The 22,370-nt window shown below is 32.6% G+C and overlaps 1 protein-coding gene across 2 annotated transcripts; it reads left to right on the top strand.

The window, feature by feature from the left end:
- Positions 1-227: 227 nt before the first annotated feature.
- LOC143051732 (immunoglobulin superfamily member 10-like) lies at positions 228-21,359 on the top strand. 2 transcript variants are annotated; one of them, XM_076224644.1, is made up of 16 exons: positions 228-335; positions 2,363-2,401; positions 4,032-4,108; positions 5,864-5,938; positions 6,813-6,903; positions 9,554-9,822; positions 10,334-10,484; positions 11,379-11,503; positions 12,299-12,455; positions 13,531-13,697; positions 15,482-15,629; positions 16,107-16,228; positions 18,396-18,525; positions 19,163-19,284; positions 20,071-20,221; positions 21,292-21,359. In XM_076224644.1, exons 1-16 carry the CDS (start codon positions 308-310, stop codon positions 21,312-21,314), a joined length of 1,875 nt encoding a protein of 624 aa, XP_076080759.1. In that variant the 5' UTR covers positions 228-307; the 3' UTR covers positions 21,315-21,359. The 2 variants fall into 2 exon arrangements, with proteins under 2 accessions (XP_076080759.1, XP_076080760.1); XM_076224645.1 differs by lacking the exons at positions 228-335; positions 2,363-2,401; positions 4,032-4,108; positions 5,864-5,938; positions 6,813-6,903 and adding an exon at positions 7,253-7,288.
- The last annotated feature ends 1,011 nt before the right edge of the window (positions 21,360-22,370 follow it).

The raw sequence follows: 22,370 nt of genomic DNA, 5'->3' as shown, positions 1-22,370 counted from the left end.
TACAAAACGGTAAATTTTCATTGAATTTAGGCTTTTAAAGTATAAAGAATGTAATAAAAACAACATAAAACTCTATTGGAGGCCCCCTTGAAGGTGTTTGTGGACTTAAAGAGCCCTTTTACACGTAAAACCCCCATGGACATTTTGTTGGCAGGTATGATTACATTACCTTTAGTAATGATAATAGAATATAAAGCTCCATGTCAACTTACATGACCGATATCCTGAATATAGAATCAAATCTAGACAATCTTCTAATCAGGTCAAATATTATCTATTTACAGTAGGTTTGGAATTATTTACAATTATGACAGTGCAAGCTAAAACATTGCTACGTAAGTAGAATAGAACTATTTCATCACATAAGACCACCTTAGAGGGTTGACTTTACTGCATTTGTTTGTACCTATCCTTATAGTTATCAAAGGTATCAGGATTATAATTAAGTACACCAGACGCGCGTTTCGTCTACGTAAGACACATTAGAATCGCTCATATCAAAATAGGTATAAAGCCAAATAAGTACAAAGTTGAAGAGCATTGAGGATTCAAAATTCTAAAAAGGTTGTGCCAAATACGTCTGAGGTAATCTTTGCCTGGGATAAGAAAAGCCTAAGTTTTTCGAAAAAAACAAAGTTTGGTAAACAGGAAATTTATTGATATTTATGTCAACACCCGTCATCGAAGTGCTGACAACTGGGGTGGTGATACCCTCGGGGACAAAACGTCCACCAGCAGAGGCATCGACCATGTGGTGTAAATAGTTATCAAAAATAGGAACCTGATGTTCAGTAGTTTCCGGTTGTTAATTTGGTTTATAAGTGTTATTCGTTTCTCGTTTTTTTTATATAGATTAAACTGTTGATTTTCCCATTTGAATGGGTTTAGAATACTTTTTTGGGGGGCCGTTATAGCTTTATGTTTGGTGTGAGCCGAAGCTCTGTTTTGAAAAATGTACCTTGACAGATAATGGTAATTTTTTATTAATTGTGACTTTGATTGAGAGTTGTAGCATTGGCACTCATACCTCATCATCTTAAGCTTATATATATATTAAATCATTCAACCACTATAATGTTTTGCTAAATATGTATATACTTTAGTTCCCTGTAATCGAAGATGTCGTAATCAATTTCATACTTTATTGTATGAAATTGTTTACGAGCGTCAAAATATTTAACATTGCCATTAAGGCGCGAGTTTTGGCTAGCCGCAAAACCAGGTTCAACCCATCATTTTGTCTTAACATCTCCTGTACAAAGTCAGGAAATTGGCTATTGATATCTCATAGTTCGTTTCTGTTGCATTTGAGTGTTTCTGTTGTGTCGTTGGTCTCCTCTTATATTTGATGTGGTTCCTAAAACTTCTCTCAATTATAGACAGTAGTTTACAGTTTCCGTTGAGAATAAATCTAACAATTTTATTATTCATTTCGTTAAGAAACATTATCTATCTAATAGTATAGGCCAATAGGTTAACTTGAAATGTATAAGGTTCATAGACACGTTATAAATATAAGCGAAGAAAGGGAGATAATCTAATTTTATAAAGCAAAAAAATAATTTGAACATTCCAAGTAGTGAAATTAAAGCTGCCTGGTTAAGGAAGACACAATCTCTAAATCTTGCAGCTATCGTTCTTGTGGCTCTGAAGGCTTTCCTCTTTAAACAGTGGAACAATTTACCTGTAAATGGTCGATGAATTATACATTCATTTGATGTTTTGAGTTATTTCAAAGGACTTTCCTTTTGAAATTTACTTGAAGTTCAGTATTTTGTGATTTTACTTTTTTACACTCTTTTTAGGAATGTGTATACTCAATAGATCTTTCTGAGATTATTAACATATGGAGAAAATGTGATTACATAATTTCCTAAATTATCTGATGTCAACTTATGGACTGTTCTGTTCTAATAAATAACCAGACATTGTAATCTTAAATATAAATTTTCCATGTTCAAAAACACATTTCTTTTTGCTGCATTAACGGTAATTGAATTTTATAGTATTTACACATGTTTTAAAAATGTTGTTCAAAATTTCTATCGATTTTGAACCTCTCCCAAAAAAACTTGTTTTATATTGTAAATAGTGTGGATTCATTTTCGTGGATTGAGGAAATTTTAAATTTTCGTGGATATTTGATTTTGTAGTGTTGCCATTCTGCGCATACAAAGTCTATATCAAATATGTAATGTGTTGAACATTTGAATTCGGGGTTCACCTGTTCCCTCGAAACCCACGAAAATTGATATTTGAAGAATAATTATGAATCCACAGTAAATTGTTTCTATCTTGATATCGCTACTGCAAATTTAGCCTTAGTAAAATATCATTACTTTTTTATTATTTTTTTTTACAGATTTGGTTCTTCTATCTTACGCTTGTTATAATGTAGTAGGTATGTATTGTATTTTCTGACAGAACAGTGAAACCTGTTTATACCAAACCGCTTCGGGACTTAAATTTTAAATTAATTGATTTGCAAGATAAATTGCCCTTAAAATTGTAACGTGTGTGCTCTACTTTACACACACTACTGAGAATAAGTGAATTTGTTAATGTGGTTGGTTTTTTTAGGTATGTTCTAAGATGTTTTTTAATTCATTTTTTAAACTTGAAATTGTTTTGTCTTTTAAAACTTCTGTTCGGTATGAGCCAAGACTCGGTGTTGAAGGCCGTACTTTGAACTTAATTGGTTTACTTTTAAAAATTTTGACTTGGTTTAGTTGGAGAGATGTCTGATTTGCATTCATACCACATCTTCTTTAATCTATTTAACATGTATTTCAAGAAAGGTATTTACACTTCTTGCTTTGCATGAAGTTGATACCTAAATTTTAGACCTGATTCTAAACTGGTAGTTGTTTCATTAGCAATGGCGCCACTCTCCTGACTTTTACAGTGGAAATGATCAAAGCCCTTTCTGATACCTGGAAATTATACATAAATATGACCAGTAATTGTTCTCATCACCAACGAATGAATAAAAAAAAACAGATCCAAAGATGGAGGAAACAAAATTGACAAGGTTCATGTTGTAAATGTTTGAACACTTTGACGGGAAGAATGATAACAAAAAGTAAAAACACAAAAATACTGAACTCCGAGGAAAATTCAAAAAGGAAAATCAAAAATCAAAAGGCAAAATCAAAAGTCCAAACACATCAAACGAATGGATAACAACTGTCATATTCCTGACTTGGTACAGGCATCAAACAAGAAAGGTATTTGTTGAAACACTATAAAATTAAGGTTTTATGGACAACATTAGAAATTTGGTAAAATGTAGATTTGTTTGTTTGATTGTTTCACACATTATTGACAATACAATGGAATTTTATGCGACTGTCATACAAGTGACAGGTTAAGCTAGCAATAAAACCAAGTTTAACTCACTCATAAGTCAGGAATATGTTTTCCATTACTGTAAACTAACTTATTTTCGCAAATATTTTTGCGTTTTACCCTTTCTAGTCCAATTTGCAGATATTTGATTTCGCGATTTTCTAATTAACTTGATGAAGTGTAAAAGGGAAAGATCTCAGTTTAACATATTCGCGACGATTTATTTTCTCGTTATTTCTCTACTCGCGAAAGTCACGAAAATAAATCGCTCGCGAAATTAAGTTGGTTTACAGCAGTTTGATGTGTTTGCACTGTCCGTATGGCCATTTGATAATGGACTTTCCGTTTCAAATTTTCCTCGGAGTTCTGTATTTTTATGATTTTACTTTTTATAAGACACATGTACCAATATGCAATTCAAAGACGTAGACGTAAGTCTATAGAAATATAATACATGTTATCAAAGAAAGTATTCGATCTGATATACAAAAGTCTCAAAAGCCATGCAAGCAACAAGTACCCTTACCAAACAGGGGATAAACTTGTGTGCTTTGGAAGGGGTTCCTTCTTCCATCGTTTTGCTATTGACATAAACAGAATATTGTTATGCATTCACATTTGTCATCCAAGATCATATGATGCTTGTTGTAATGAAGCTGATCAGGGTGTGTTTTTCGTGGCAGGTTTAACTTGTGGTAACTGTCAAGACGTCCTTAAACCAGAACAATGCACAACAAAAACACAGTGTGGGGCTGACCAGGTATGATTTTTCGTATTTAGCTATAAGTAGATGAGGTATGAGTGTCAATGCGACAACCCTCCATCCAAGTCACAATGTGTAAAGGTTAACCATTATAAGTCAGAACGGCTTTCAACTCAGAGCATTGGCTCGCATTGATCAGCAAGCTATAAAAGGTCACAAGAATGACTAGTCTTAAACCATTCAAACATGAAAATCAACGGTCTAATCATTAGAAAAAACGAGAAACATCTATGAACAATGTCAATAAACGACAACTACTGAACAACAACGTGTTAACCATAAATCGATATAAGAAAATGTGGGTAAAGTGCCAATGAGACAACTCTCAATCTAAGTCATAAGGTTTAAAAAGTACAACCATTCAATCAGGACACCCAACGGTCTAATCACATACGAGGGAACGCGGAACACTTGTGAACAATATCAAAAAACATCAGGTTCCAATTCGCAGTATAAAAATTAGCAAAAGTTTGAGGCCCGTGCATACACAAATTAAGGATTACCTATTAAACACTAAGGCGACACACAGAATGTTCAAATATTGTACTAAATATATACGTTGACAGCTCCATTTGCATATTTAATATCAAACACATCGTAACTAGATGTAAAGTTGAGTATAATAGGTTTTGAGGTTTATTTTCTGTTAGATCAAAACAAGACATGTGCGTTTGTTCAATTCGAATAGTTTTTAACAAATTTATACGAAAATACATAGAAATGAAATATACCGTATCGCTGACTTATTAGATACAAATACTAGTACTTATACATATATGTAACATCCTGTTATAAAATAATCATTTTACTAGAAGAGAAAGAATATCGGTTGGTTGATTCATCTGAATTTTGATCCATTGTAAATACTCTTGGCTGTGTCATGTTGGCGAGTTTGTGGAATGTCTTGGGTTTTGTATAATGCTTAGTCCGTTTCTGTGTATGTGTGGTGTGTGTGTGTGTGTGTGTGTGTGTGTGTGTGTGTGTTACATTTTAATGTTGTGTCGTTGTTCTCCTCTTATATTTAATGCGTTTCCCTCAATTTTTGTTTGTTACCCCGATTTTGTTTTTTTGTCCATGGATTTATGAGTTTTGAATAGCGGTATACTACTGTTGCCTTTTTTGATTCATTTGAATGTTGATCCATTGTAAATACTCTTGGCTGTGTCATATTGACGAGTTTGTGGAATGACAGTCAATAAGCATAGATTAGTGTTGATGCAGGCACATGGTTAATGTATGTTAGCCACTAACACCTGTTAGCCACAGACGAACCGCGAAAATGAGAAAGAAGATAGAGATACAAAGGTTCTGCATCAGACGGACAAAATAACAAAGATATTTAGAAGTTTTTACAGGATTAAACAAATTTGTATATAGTTGTTGTGGATAAAAAGAATGGGCCACCGTAGAATGCAAAATTCTACATAAAAGACCATTAATTGGATCACGCCAGTTAAAATATTAGTACACTGAAACTTGTTTAAACCGAACTTCTTCGGGACTTAAGGTGTTAATCGGTTATGGCCGATGTTCGGTTTAATCAGGTTCACAACTTATACAACTTGATATGACGATGTATAAAAACATGTTTGGTTTATACAGGTTTGCGGTTAGTCAGGTTTCACTGTAGTACTTTTAAACCTCTGCGTTACACTTTTGCAACTGTTTCAGCTCAATGTATTCGCTAAGTTTCCGGCTTTGATAGCTACTTCTTAACTGTCGAAATTCTGTAGACGAATTATTTTTTTTCAGTTGTGTGGAATTAATCAATTCATGTCGAACTTTGCCTTAGAACTGAGATTTCAATTACGATGTATGACAAAATCAGTAAGTACTTTGCATTATTAAATCTTCATAGATAGGTTTGGTCTCAGTCCGCTATTTAGAAGATGTTCTCTCGTTAAATAATTCCAAACGTGGTGACTATGTTGAACGCATCTATCTCATCAAACTAGAGATAAAGGATACAGTTGAGTCTGCCTCCTATCTTGACATACCTTGCTTTACATTATACAACTTCTATCGACAATGACGGATTCGGGCGCTGTTAGTTTGAAGAAAACATTCGAAATATGTAAATATGTGTGGAAATATAAAAGTTGGTGATACGGTTTCAAATGGTCCATTTTGACCTTGATTTTGAACACATTTAATTTTGATATGACTTGTTTGATAGTTGAAAACATCAAAAAGTAAAATAACAAAAATATCGTACTCCAAGGAAAATTCAAACCGGCAAGTAATTTCAAATAACATTTTATTCAAGTTAGAATCATTTGATCGTTGTACCCCTATTTTGACATTTTTACTTATTATGTCTGTTTATTATGTTCACACAGCGATGTCAATATAATGGAATTTTAAACGACTGTCAAACAAGGGAGAGGTCAAGCTAGCTGCAAAGCCAGGTTTAATCCTTCATTATCTATATAAGGAAATGTCTGTACCAAGTCAGGAATATGCAAGTTGTTATCCATCGACGCGTTTGGTGTGCTTGAGCTTTTTTTAATTTTTAATTTTATGCAATTATTGATTTGTTTAGCTCCTTTTTTATTTATGTTTGATTTTGCCATTAGATAAGGGATTATCATTAGAGTTCGATATTTTTGTAATTTTACGTTTTACAGTTTAAACAAATTCTACAAAAAAGGACATTTCGTATTTTTTTTGGTTATTAATCATTCTATTTGTTACATTTCAGCTATGCAGTAATCTGCAGTCATTACCGGGTGATAATTTATGTGTTCAGTGTTGTAATACCAGTATGTGTAATACACATGTATGCCGTGAAGGTATAAACTTATATTTGTAATACCAGTATGTGTAATGCACATGTATACAGGGAAAGAATGAATTTATACTTGTAATACATGTATGTGTAATACACATGTATGCCGTGATGGTATGAACTAATATTTGTAATACCAGTATGTGTAATACACATGTATGAAGGGAAGGTATGAACTTATATTTGTAATACCAGTATGTGTAATACACATGTATGTCGTGAAGTTATGAACTTATATTTGTAATACCAGTACGTGTAATACACATATATGCAGCGAACGTATGAACTTATACTTGTAATATTAATATGTCTAATACACGTGTATTCTGTGAAGGTATAAACTTATACTTGTAATATCAGTATGTGTAATACACATGTATGCCGTGAAGGTGTGAACTTATACTTGTAATACCAGTATGTGTAACACACATGTATGCCGTGATGGTATGAACTAATATTTGTAACACCAGTATGTGTAATACACATGTATGAAGGGAAGGTATAAGCTTATACTTGTAATACTAGTATGTGAAATACACATGTATGCAGTGAAGGTATGAATTTTTATTTGTAATACCACTATGTGTAATACACATGTATGCAGGGAAGAAATGAACTAATATTTGTAATAATAGTATGTGTAATTTACTTGTATGCCGTGAAGGTATGAACTAGTATTTATAATACCAGCATGTGTAATACACATGTATGCAATGAAGGTATGAACTTATATTTGTTTTGTTTTTTACTATGTGTATTACACATGTATACAAAGAAGGTATAAACTGATACCTGTTATTTCACTATGTGTAATACACATGTACACAGGAAAGGTATGGACTTATACTTGTTAGTTCACTATGTGTAATGCACATGTATGCAAGGAAGGTATGAACTTATACTTGCTATTTCACTATGTGTAACACACATATCGTCGCTGGGCTTCTAAAATGTTGTAAATAACAAATTTTTCAAGAAAAAAATATCTCACAAAATGCATGCTTCCAAAATGTCGTATGTGAACTTGAACATTTTTGTAAAAAGCAGTGAAATAAAAACTCTGACATTTCTGGATTATCCAAGAACTTAAATTATTTTCACAGAAATAAAGAAAATTACAATTATTTTTTTCCCAAAGCCATTCTACAACGATTTTCAAGTTTTCATACAACATTTGGAAGCAAACTATCCAAACAACTGACATTGGCAATTTTGTAATATGTCTTATTTCACACATTTTGATTGGTCTAACTGTGCGCTATTTTGTAATACCAAAGACTTCCTCCCGCCAAGACCATTGGTGTCAAAAAGTATTTTTAGCCAAAAAAGTCATATACGACATTTTATAAGTCCAGCGACGATATATGCATTGAATGTATTAAGTATGACTTGTGATACCACGTTGAGTGACACACATGTTTGCAACGATGGTTAAAACTTATACTTGTAACACCAGTACGTGTAATACACATGTATGTAGTGAAGGTATGAATTAATAGTTGTAACACCAATCTGTGTATAATTAATATGTATGAATTGAATGTATTATAAAGTAAAACTTGTGATACCACTTTGGGTAAAACTTATAATATATAAATGGGTAAAACACATGTTTTAGTGAAGATACTGGCAACACCATATCTGTAATAAATTCGGTGTCCGAGTGGTTTAAGTAGTTTCTATTAAAAACACTAGCCAGTCATCACTGGGGTTGTGACTTCGGACCCCGCCCGTGCGGGTGCACTCGACTCACTCCAATCTTAATTGACTAGGATTGTCATTTTTCCTATCGAAGGTCGGTGGTTTTTTCCGCGGGACATTTCGGCTTCTTCCACCAATAAAAACTGGCCACAACGAAATAGCCTAAATGCGTGGTTAAAAGTGGCGTTAAAACACCAAAAATCAAAGAAAAGAAAAGAAAAACATGTATTAAGTGAATGTATGAACTAAGACTTGTACTACCACTTTGTGTTATACACATGTACATGCAACAGTGAACTATGGTATAAACTTACATGACTTTTGTATACTTTTACAATGGTGTAATACAACTATGTTTCATACAGATGTCTCAACTGAACACATACAATAAAAATTACACTTTTTTCAATATATTGCGTCTGAGGCGCTGATCACGACAGGTTGGCTCCTATTCTGTTCTGCCTCTGTGATTTTCTTCATTTCCTTCACAATGACGTAACTTCGCCAAATAGAATCCCTAATAAAGTATGTCGCACTATTACAATTATTGGACAATAAATAACTTGTGTCATTTACCGGAGTTGTTGGGTCCATTGTCATTTTCTAGGGACCAGGAAATTTTAAATAGAACATTCTGTTTAGTTTTGTTTTGTAGCTATGGATTGTATACATTTTATTTTCATACAGTTTGTTTCAACTGTTCTCTTTTTAATTCTTAACACATCGACAAAGAGGTTCCTTAAAATAGATTATTCAAAAAATTGTTATTTACGCACGTGAAAAATGGCTGACGAATTTCGAAATTAATTGAAAATTCAATAGAAAACATTAAAAAAATAGATACACTTCAGACAAATGCTTCAAGTCTTCTTGTATATTATCTTTCAAAATCAGGCAACTGACATTGTCGCTCTAAATACACATTAATGTATTGACTGGTCCAACATTTTCAGCAACAACAATACCAACAACATCAATAACAAAAGTTCCGACACCTCCTACAATGAAGCATTCAACAAAAGTTCCAATATTATCAACGAAAATGCAAACAACACCAACAACGAAGCTCGCAACGCAAGTTCCAGCAACAACCATGACGCCGCCTTCACCACTAGTTCTGATTTCTAAAAGCATAATAATTCTCCATTCTGGACATAGTAGAGACCAGTTCACCTGTATAGCTGAAAATGTAGATCACTTGAATATATATGTCGATGGAATGGTAAGTGTTTGACGTATATGTCTTCTTTCTATGTTGTGATGTTACGCTGTTGTTTCAGGTTAGGGTGAAGATTGGTACCTATAATTTTTTTTAAATCAAACTAAAAGCTTAATCACGCATTTTTAATCTTCATTTGAATAAATATCATAGCTAAAAATATCGAAAATTATAAAGTTCCAATTGATCGATCTTATCTTCATATAATCAAATTTACTGTTGAACGATAACTTAGACACGTAAACTAAACAAACATGGAAACAACATGCCAGTAAGACGGACTTTATGCGTGCAATAAAATTATAAAAACAATTATTCAAATTCAGTTTGTCATTTTGATATAATTGTAATTTATCCGTATCAATTTGATTACATATATTTTTATCTATCAAAAGACAGAAATAACAATTAAAAAAGTTTTGTGTAACATATTTTTGTATCGTATATATACACGGACAGAGAAAACAAACTTACTTGGATGAGCGAAACACTTATACTGCAGTATTAATTTCAGAAAATAAAAACAATATCTAAGATAACTGTGAGTAATATTCGATATGAAGGCATAGTTACGATCTGGAGAAATGCAACGTATAAATGTGAGGGAGTCAACATAGGAACGAACCAGAGAGCCAGTGCATCAGTCTCTATATTTGTAAAAGGGAGTAAGTTAGCTATTTTAAAAACACACACAAAGCAATTATCAGGTACCAGGCTTATAATTTAATACGCCAGACGTGCGTTTCGTCTTCATAAAACTCATCAGTGACGCTCAGATCAAAATAATTATATGGCCAAACATGTACAAAGTTGAAGAGCAATGCAAAAAACGTTGTGCCAAATATGATTTAGGTAATCTAAGTCTGGGATAAGAAAATCCTTAGTTTTATAAACATTTATAACAATTACCATATAATTGATATTCATGTCAACATCGAGGTGCTGACTACTGGGCTGGTATTACTCCCGTGCAATCTGTATTACATTTTCGAGAGCGATTGATTATCATTGACCTGAACATTAAAACACGTGAAAAACTTTTTTTGTTTGTTTGAACGATCAATAACACTACCCAAACTTCCGTAAATGCGGAAGTGTTGATAATTAAGTAATGGAAAACAATGGATGTTATTAAAAGGGATACATTTCAGTTCTTCAAAATCTAAATGAGACATGTCAACTTCAACCGACTATGACAAAAGAGGATAAACCGGGAAATATATAAAATAAATATGTTCACGAGGAAGACAATGTATCTCGATCGTCTATCCAATTTGTTTCCATAAATTTGATCCCTTCCACTTTATCCTAATCCCCTTCTCATTTTTCGTATTTTGTTTATTTTTCTGCCTTCATTCTCGTTTCTGTATTTTATTTCTCGTTCTCATCTCTCAATTCCATAGAGTAAGCGTCCAAATAAAAACAAAAAACAAATGGAGATCAGGTTTTTAATTATTCAAAATACTGCCATAGATATATGCTTTTCATGTTTTTCTTTATTTTTTAAAGGTAACGTCTTGAAATTTATTACAAATTGTATTACATTTCAAATATTACAGCTGTTCCTTACTTCCCGGTTAAAGATACGAACGATGTGTATGTACAAGGCGGGGAAACAGTTGGATTGACTTGCATACCGGAAGGTGACCCAAAGCCAACGATCACGTGGACGCTTCCTAATATGGTGACTATTAAGTGAGATATCAGCAAAACATTGATTAATTTATTTGCTAATAAAATCCTCATAGATACCAGGATTAAAATGTGTACGTCAAACGCACGTTTCGAACAAAAAAAATCATCAATGAAGCTGCAAAAATTTAAGTACACTTTAACTAACAAATAAAGGAGAACTTTTGGTAAATTTTCATTTTAACAAAATGATCTTTTATTGAGTTTTGTTATTAAGATCTATGTTTTTAATTTTTTCGAAAAGACTTCATTTTTCATTCTGAAACGTTTGTAACAAACTAAAGCGTTTTTATATATGTGGTCTAGATGGGGCTCAAAGAACAGAGAATAGTTGCAAAACATTTACTAAACTTAGGAAAAGGAGCACGAGAATAACGGGATGCAAAAGAATAAATATAGATTAGCGAAAATAAAACATAAACAAATACAATAACCATTATCTTACAGAAAAATCTAATACAGTGAAACCTGACTAAACCGAATCCTGTATAAACCGAAAACCTGTTTAAACCAAACCTGTTCGTAAGCACCGTCATATCAAATAAGTGCATTGTGAACCTGATGAAACCGAATACCTTCCAAAACCGAACAAAATCTCAAGTCCCGAAAGGGTTCGGTTTAGTCAGGTTTCACTGTAATAATATAATTTATATTAGAATTTACGGAATGAGTGTCATTTTAAAAGATAAAGAAGTATGTCCTGTAAAATAAAAGAATACAGAAATTAAAGACCCCATCAAAACCCCCGTATATACAAGCAACATTTGAAACAAATTTTCTTTTACAGGACAGCAACACTAGACAAACTTTTATTGATTTCTATTATGAACGAGTTGAAATAAGATTAAAGAATATGACACCAATTCTGGCGGGAACGTACACGTGTGCTGCTCACAATCCTCTTGGAACTGCAACGTTCACTTATCATGTTTTTTATAAGAATAGTAAGTTGTAACAATCGATATGATTGCAGTATATTTGCATAATTATATAATAAAAACAAAATATCATATTATTTGCGTATTGCTATGGAACAAGCCATAAAGTTTGATTCTAAACATATGTCAGCAAAGGTTTATTCCCTTTTACAATAAATCGTATGGATTGTTTTAGAATCAAAATACGTGGTGAAAAAAAGAATATTCTTTAGAAATTTAAATGTTGAAAGAATCAATTTGACAATACTTGAGTCCTCAAGTATGATACACTGAATATGATTTGCACCATAGACATATAAAAAAAAATAGTATATGAGATATTTTTTCCTATATTTTTTCATAAAAACCGTTAATATCATTAAAGCACAAGCTTACGGTTTTATCTACCTACGGTGATATCCAGATGACACAAACATTTTATTTTACTGCTCTTTAACAAAAACTGTTTAACTTCGTAATTCGCCCACCTGTTTTGGTGTTAAGCTTCGCCTATTAGTTTCATGTAGACAAAACGCGCGTGTAGCGCACTGAATAATAGCATGAGTTTTTTTTTTTACAACTTCTGGGTATATTACATTGCTGATAAACCTCGTGTTCACCGACATGCAATATCAATGCTGTCATTATCTTTAAATTAATTGTTCCTACGATGGTATAACTTTCGTAACTTTTTCGAATTAATGATTTGCAGTGCTTTTTAAATATAACATTGCACTGTGTTTACGTTGCTTTTGATGATTATTCGTACCGAGATGAAATATTCATGCGTGCTAAATGTTACGCATTGTATTTTTACGGGTTTATTAGCCTTTTTTTCACGTTTCATTTTAATGACTTTATGGAAAAAGACGAACAAGCAAAAATGTCACTTAATCTTCAAAATAGAAAATGATAAATGTGTTTTAAATCGCGGGTGTTATAAAATACTGTAGATGACGTTGGGGTGAGAGAGTACAATCTTTTCTGCTGATTATAATATTGCGAAGGCGAGTTGCTGTATAGTCATCTGTATTAATTGTTTCGCTCGCTTAGCTTTCAAAATATATCAATTGCAAGTTAAAAAAGAAATTATATTTTTCAGCTTCAATAATACCAATCCTTACTACTCAGTCTACGGCATCCTTGCTGATAAAACCAGACATATTCTTACAGCAATCCATAAATGTAACAGAGGGCAGAACCACATTGGCTATCCCATGTTCAGCAGATGGTATTCCTGTTCCTAAAATCCATTGGTCAGTTGACCAGGTAACTAACCTGTGCCATTGTTATTACTTAAATTAACGTTTTTTAAATGTATGTGCGTCAGACGCACTGTCTTGGCTTTCTCTTCTTTCGAAACGCTCAAAACCAAAACATTTTAGAGCCAATATTGTATAACTATAAAGTTTCTTTGAAATTTTTGTATGTACAATTTGCGTGCTAAAATATAGCAGGTCCAAATGGCTCAATAAGTACAATGGACTATCTAAGGTTCTTAAGTGATTTTATTCACACTGACTGCATGTTGTTCGTTCGTTTGATGTGTTTGTGCTTTAGATTTTGCCATTTGATTAGGGACTTTCCGTTTTGAATTTTCCTCGGAGTTCAGTATTTTTGTGATATTACTTTTTGCATATAGTATATGTATTATTAAATCCTACAACATATACAGTGAAACCTGACTAAACCGAATCCTGTATAAACCGAAAACCTGTTTAAACCAAACCTGTTCGTAAGCACCGTCATATCAAATAAGTGCATTGTGAACCTGATGAAACCGAATACCTTCCAAAACCGAACAAAATCTCAAGTCCCGAAAGGGTTCGGTTTAGTCAGGTTTCACTGTACATCAAAAATAAATACTACGTATACATTAAAATCAGGTTTAATCCACTATTTTCTACGTTTGAAAATGCCTGTACCAAGTCAGGAATATGACAGTTTTTTTCCATTCGTTTTTTATGTGTTTTGTCATTTGATTTTGCCATGTGATTATGGACTTTCCGATTGGATTTAATTCTGAGTTCAGTACTTTTGTGATTTTACTTTTTACATAGACAACACATAACAACAGAAAACAAAATCATAGACAAAAGGGGAATAAGTGAAATACTATCTTATACTAAAATGAAATGCACACATACAGTCTCATTATCATGTGCTATAAAGTGTCCGAAAAAAAATGTTTTGAAACATATCATACATATGCAGGACGATAACAAATCACTAAAAAATCGGTAATGTTTATAAAGGTAAAACAACAAAAGAAACTAACTCCGAGAAATATTCAGAACATTTGTCCTTTATCAAATGGCAAAATCATATCAGACGAAAGGATCGTAACAGTCATATTCTAGACTTGGTTTAGGCGTTTTCTTATCTAAATAAAAATATTGGATTAAACCTGTGTTATAGCTAGGTATACTTCTCACTTGCATGGCAGTTGCGTTTAATTCCATAATTTAATGACAGTTTTAGATTTAAACATACACAAATTCTGTTATAATCCTTATTACTATAGACGTATTAAACAAATTGGTTAAAAATTTAGGAATGTTTAACTGCATAGATCAGGGAGTGTATGTTGTATCGGAATATTTATTTTGCATCTTTTTACCTTGTTGTTCATAACTTTACTTAATCATGTATTCCTTCGTTGCCTTTTAATACTTTAATTCGAATTGTTTTGACATTAAATTCTATATCAGACAAGTTATTCATAACAAAAATCGGTAAATAAATATGAGGTAGGAAAACATTGCAGAAAATACGTATCATGTCTAAAGTGTTTATTCATCAGTAAAGTCTTAATATTTGGTTAAAATAGGGCCTTTGGGTGAATACAAAACAAACAAAAGAAAACTAAACTATCGTGGAGAGAAAATACCTGACTCAAGTCCTTTCTATTTGTTGAAATGGGCTTACTGTGTCCCTTGGTCTAAAAGGGGGGTATTCCTCTTAGTTAATCTTCTGATACCATCCCCTTGAAGTTATGTAATTGTATCCACACAATTTGGAGAAAAAGAGTCACCATAATTTGTTCGTTTTAGGGGTCAATGCCAACCAATATCCAACAGTATCAGAATTATCTGATTATACACAACGTTGGTCTACAGGACAGTGGGTTTTATAAATGTACAGCAACAAACAAAGCTGGAACAACAATGAAAGGAATCCGTATCATTGTCAACCCGAAACGTAAGTCCCTAGTCATGCTTCATGCACGTGTTTCGCAATTAACTGCGCATGTTTAACTAATTTCAAAAATATAAAATCACGCAATATTTTCATCACATTTGTCGACTTGAGGATTAACAGTTAATAAGCAGTGACCATGCAGACCTGGAAAATATAAAAATAAACAAGTGCTTGCGTTTATTATCTTTTGATATATCATTGGTAATTTCACTGCATAAGGTAATGTAGTCAAAAGTTTGATGATAGATAAAAAGAAACCATTTGAATAAATATTTTAGCATGTTCCGAGAATTTGAAAAGGTTTATGCACATTTTGTTACGAAAGTGCTATATCATTTTGTGTGAAGTTAATTGTAAAATTTAGTTTCCAATGAATTGATAGATCATTATTGTAGTCATTGATCAGAACTTCAATAAACAAATATAAAACACTTTGAAATAATAATATATTATAATTTTGACAATCTGTTTTTCCAGCTCATATCCCTCCAACAGTTAGCCTAATAACAAACTTACAAGTTCAATACGGATCAACTGTTCACCTCCATTGCAATGCAACAGGTTACCCGGAACCGGAAATCTTGTGGTTTGTCAATGGTGTAAGTATTTTCCTATTGTAATGTTCCCGTTTTTCTAAATTTTCATCATCAGCAACAACAACATCCAGATAACTGTTCATTACCTTTTCATTTCTCTGTCTTATACCCTGTTTTTAGTTATCCTGAATTAAAAAAAAAATAAGAAAGAATTTGGTAAAAGTGGATGACACAACTCTCCAACAGATACCACATAACAACCTACAACTATAAATCAACTATAGATCAGCACTCAGTCTTCAACAATGAGCCAGACTAAAACCACTTTCAAAGATACTAGAACAAAAGGATAAACAATGACATATATAAATCTATTAAAACGAGAAAAATCAAGGGTCTGATTTCTGCATGATGTGTACACATATTTAAACAAATAACAGTTATGATATACAGCAACAAATGGAAACTACAGAATGCAGACTACTGACTCAGGACATAGCAGAAAATTAATTCGTATTTGAATCTCATAGTTCTAGTGTACTTTTATGTAATGGGACAAAAAGAGGTTTTGGAACAAATTTAAATAATTACATTAGATGTATGTTTCATTATAATATTTTATTCTGATTGGCTAATTGCACACCACGTGTTATTCCGTAAGCAGTTCCATTGCTCAATACAACTTTTCATTCATGATAACACGTGCTCCAACAATAAAGTGCACAGGTGAATTAAATAATAAAATATATAAAATTCGTGTTTTCATGATCATAGCTAAAAAATGTAATTATAAGTATTGAATGCTTCTTTTTGTAATTTTATAGGGTTGTAAAAGCGTTGACCGTGCGTACATTTTTAGAATGAAGCGCTTCCGCGCTTCATACAAAATGTACTTCGGTCAACGCTTTTACACCCCAATAAATTTACAAAAAGAAGCATTCAATTCTTAAGTAAAAATCAGAATCTTTAGCATAATATAGGAGAACTCACCTTGTAGATGTAGCTGGGCCTAGCTGCTTTGGGAGTTCATGTTGTTCCCTCAGTTTTGGTTTGTCTGCTCGTGAATCATTTACAAGATTTCATTACCAATAATTTATGGCCTCCTTGATTCGTGCACAAACTCATCATATATATCAGGATTAAATTTTGTATTTACGCGCGTTTCGTCTACAAAAGTATTCAATCTGCATCTAACCAATCATAGTGTCAACATCAAAAGAATAATGTATGAATGTATGATGTTTTATATGGGTACAGAAAAGTGAAATCGAATGAGTTAAAAAACATTATTGTCAACTTCGAATGAATAATGTATGAATATACAGTGAAACCTGACTAAACCGAATCCTGTATAAACCGAAAACCTGTGTAAACCAAACATGTTCGTAAGCACCGTCATATCAAATAAAGTGCGTTGTGAACCTGATTAAACCGAACATTGGCCAAAACCGAACAAAATCTTGAGTCCAGAAGAGGTTCGGTTTTAACAGGTTTCACTGTATAATGTTTCATATATCTACAGAAGAGGGCAATCGATAGAGTCCAATCAAATAAATTGTCGACATAGGAATAGTGTATGAATGTTTGAGGTTTTATATAGCAATGTATAGGTACAAAAGGGAAATCGAATGAGTTCAAACAATTATATTGTCAACAAAAGAATATTGTAGGAATATAGCGGTATGTTATAACTTTGAATTTTTGAAATACTTAGGCTTTTTTTCCGCAGGAATATATAACCTAAGCTGTATTTTGAAAAACCTTTAGGAATTTTTGGTACTCAGTTCTCGTCAACTTCATATTTATTTGTCCTTTTCAACCGTTTTTATACCCCACCTACGATAGTAGAGGGGTATAATGTTTTCTGGTATGTTCGTCCGTTCGTCTGTCGTACCGTCCGGTCGTCCGTCCGTTCGTTCGTCTGTCCCGTCAGGTTAAAGTTTTGGTCGAGGTAGTTTTTGATGAAGTTTAAGTCCAATCAACCTGAAACTTAGTATAAATGTTCCTTATGATATAATCTTTCTAATTTTAATGCCAAATTCGAGTTCGTTTTGACCCAATTTCACGGTCCACTGAACATAGAAAATGATAGTGCGAGTGGGGCACCCGTGTACTGGGGACACATTCTTGTTAATTCGAGCCTCCGGTTCTTTTCTACACTAAACGCGAGGATGGCGCAAAGAAAAAAAAATAATCCTATTATCTGTGATGAGTTTATTGTTTCATATAGGTACAAGGTGGGAAATCAAAGGATTTTATAATACCCATGGCTAAACTTATAGATACAGGAGCTTACGTATGTGTTGCTGTTAATGATGCAGGAAGAGATCAAAAGACGTCAATTCTACTTGTTTCCGGAAGTATGTTTAGAAATTTATCGCCCGGGTTTTACTCCAATATTATCAGAACCCACGAATCCAAAACTTTTGTTTTATATGAAAGCATGAAAAATGGGTAGGAAACATTGTTTTTTCCACTGATAAAAGTCTGATAAAAAAATTATCGTTAAGAAATGCACAATGCCATTGCTTGTTCATGTTGTTGAAACGAAAGCAACGTAAGATGAGGAAATCTTAATCTGCTCTATGACGCAAGGGACAGTTTAAGATTCGGTTAAACAATAATATCATAATCTGAAATTACACCTAACAATATAAATTAACTTCAAAAAAGGAAAAGAAATTACTGTCGCTGTGAAATAAAAACTGTTACCGAATAAGAAATGACATTTTGAGGGCCTCAGGGAATGTTAGTTTATTGTAACTAACTGAGTTGACCCTCTTTAAATAAAGATTTTTTTTTTATTTTTATTATTATAATTATTAAAAGAGAACCAAAAAAACTATAACGATACTTAATCACCACTTTTTTGCCGTTCATCTCATTATTTTTATTGTATAATATTGTATAATATCATGATTAAGGAAATCCAAAGCACTCCAGAACTTCGAAAATTAATCGAATTGAATAAAATTATCTATTATTCTTATTTTAAAGCTCATCCTTCTATTGTGACATCGACGCCTACAACTGTCCAAACAACTTCCACTAAACCTGTGTCACTGACGTGTAATGCAACTGGAAATCCACCGCCAACAATCACATGGAGGTTTCAAGCAGTAGGTAAATTTAGAATATGTTTACAAATGATATCGGATATGTTCCTTACGTCGTAACTACAATCACGAGTTGGTTGACCGTTATGGAATAACCGTTTCACAAATGATATCGGATATGTTCTTTACGTCGTAACTACAATCCCCTTACCTTTCATGAATGTGAACTACCGAATTAGACTATTTACCGGATTTGTAATCACATAAGCAACACGACGGGTGCCACATTTTGTATCAAAGAAATGCAGATTGTTGCCATGGTTACACCCGATTGGGGTCATATTTCACCATAATGAACATTAGAAATTAAATCTATGGAAGATTCTCTTTTTATAAATATATACATTCATAACACAAATATAAACCTTATTTGTAAGACAGGAGGGGAAAGAGGGTGTTTAACTGTGTATTGCTACCAAAAGAGCTGTTAAAACCGAGGTCGGTAATCGGAAGTAGTACGATAATTATTCCGACACGTTTGTGAAACGCTCGTAAACTTGGTCGGTAACTTATCCTACGACAAGTCGTAAATCGTACGATTTACGATCTTTTGTGAAACGATAGCCTGAACTTTTATGGCGTTGCTGTATGAGACCTACTATGAAGTAAAGCATCCGGAATTTCGGAATACCACTAGATTAGTTTTCAGCATATATATATTCCCTATTTTAAACTGAGGTAATACAAAGAGGATGGATAAATTGAGAATCTAAAATGAGTAAGTTCCACTGATTCAAATGTTTTTACGCCTATTGTAGAACAAATAATATCATTTTTTGGTGATTTCAGTTTGTAGGACCTAGTCATATTCAACAGACATTATCGTCAGATAATTCGACCTTGACATTGAGTCATGCTGATAGATCTGGGAGAGCAATGTGCACGGCATCCAATCCACTAGGACAAGTTCAAGCCTCTTTTTCAATCATTTTAGTTTCACGTAAGTACTGCATATACAAATTATTTTGAATAGTTACTATTAATTATTTCAGTCTCTACGTTTACCTAGAATGCATTAAGACTAGTCATAAAGTAAATTTAAGAATGGAAATGGGGAATGTGTCAAAGAGATAACAATCCGACTAAAGAAAAGACAACCGCCGAAGGCCAGCAATGGGTCTTCAGTGCAGCGAGAAATTCCCGTACCCGTAGGCGTGCTTCAGCTTTAAATCTTGTATCGGATTATAAACATAAGAACGGCGGAAACAGAAAAAACAACTGTTCACAAAACACAACATTGAGAACAACAACCCCATCTAAAACTAGTAGTGACCTCAGATGTTCTGATAGGGTAAGATGATCCCGCAGAACAAGCAGTAGTCTACAAAACATTTCGCAGAACTGAGTGTCGGTGTCCGGTAGTCTTGAATGGTAAGCAGTTCCAGTCCCAGTTGGAATTAAAGACTTGAATCCAACACAAAAACCATTTTTGGAAAACGCAGTAGTTCATGTAATGTCAATGCTACAAGTTGATACCTAACGATGGGGAAGGTCAACAACAATTACCAATTACAAAGATGAAAATTCAACAGGTCTAACAGTCAAACATATTCGGCATTGTTTGCTATCACTTTTAATGCGTGCAGCTGTTAATTAAGTAACTTTTGGTATGTTGTCCTTATGTACATGAAGGAAAAGGTAAATTCACAAAAATACTGAACTCCGAGTAAAATTCAAGAAGAACAGTCCCTAATTAAAACGGCAAAATTAAAAGCTCATACACATCAAACGAATGAATAACAATTGTCATAATCATGACTTGGTACAGGCATTTTCTTATATATAAAATTGTGGATTGTACCTGGTTTTTTAGCTAGCTAAACCTCTCACTTATATGACAGTTGCATCAAATTCCAATATATCACAACCATGCACAACAATTAGACGTACTATAAGACATTTTCATTACATTTGTACAATGAACAACTATGAATTAAATTAAATAATTAATCTGTTGACTAACAAATGTCGTTTTAAATATCATAATGCAGATTGGAATTTCTTTTACAGAAAGTACTATCCTAGGCAGATAATTCATCAGGTCAAGTGTAGAAGTTAAAATAAAACACATAACTTGACATTAGTTGCATTATTTTCAAATCATATACAGTCGTTCTATTTTCTCCTCTTTGATTGGGTTGGTGTTTCTTTGACACATTCTCAGTTTCCATTCTCAATTTTATGCCTGTCCTTTTGATCATCCAATTATAAGTCAATTTCATGTTAAAGATATTTCAACAACTTATGTAGTCACCTAGCAACAAGAAAAACAATCAAAAGATCATTAAGATATCAAGATTCAGCATTGACAACATAAAAGTATGAAGGTCTTAATGCAATATAATGAATGGAGAATGATTGGCAAATGCATCTAATAAAGGATAAAACCACAAGGAAAAAAATTAAATAATCACAAAAACATGTGAAAAAATGGGGTGTTTTAATACAAATAATTGCGGTTAAGATAGTTCAGGGTTATACCCCAATCTCGAATTGTACTATCACAGTAAATAATCGGTCTAGTTCTTTGCCCAAATCTGCAAATTTGAAGACAGATTTGCAATTTATTGATTACACTGTTTATATACAGAAAACTTAGTTATTCATTGCTATATCAAAAATTATTTTAAAATACCAAATATTTGTGTTTTCAAAATAATTTTTTCAAATAAGCCATTTAAGGAAAGACAACTCTTTTAGTACAAATTTATACTGGACATATAGGAAATTTTAATTTTTGACTTGTAGCAAGAAAAAAGTTCGGTAACACAATTTTTTCTTTTTATATTTTTAAAATATATTATAAAACCTATCTTCTCATTTTTTTTACAAATTTTGTCTCACAGATTTCTTTTTATGCACGAAAATGTGTATTTTTCATGAACAATTAAAAAAAATTGGCAATTTTGGACGATTTGTACCTTGAAAAAAACGCGACGATCCATACTTTTTATAATTTTTTGAATTAAGCATAGTAAAATCTTCATTTTTGCAAAGTATAAAAAATTCTGTCATTTCTTTCTATACCCCTGAACTATCTAAATGGGCCAGACAAGTACAAAAAGGGTGAAAATGTCAAAATTTTAAAT

Source organism: Mytilus galloprovincialis, chromosome 11, assembly GCF_965363235.1.
Source record: "Mytilus galloprovincialis chromosome 11, xbMytGall1.hap1.1, whole genome shotgun sequence".
NCBI lineage: Eukaryota > Metazoa > Mollusca > Bivalvia > Mytilida > Mytilidae > Mytilus > Mytilus galloprovincialis.
This window is presented reverse-complemented; position numbering and strand designations above follow the sequence as displayed.

What these genes read in the sequence shown, in the direction of transcription:
- LOC143051732 (XM_076224644.1), top strand. Translation starts at nt 308, where the DNA reads ATGACAGTGCAAGCTAAAACATTGCTAC. An exon ending in CACAGTGTGGGGCTGACCAG is followed by an intron (nt 4,109 to 5,863) that starts GTATGATTTTTC and finishes ATTTTTTTTCAG; the next exon opens with TTGTGTGGAATTAATCAATT. An exon ending in CGTGGACGCTTCCTAATATG is followed by an intron (nt 11,504 to 12,298) that starts GTGACTATTAAG and finishes TTTCTTTTACAG; the next exon opens with GACAGCAACACTAGACAAAC.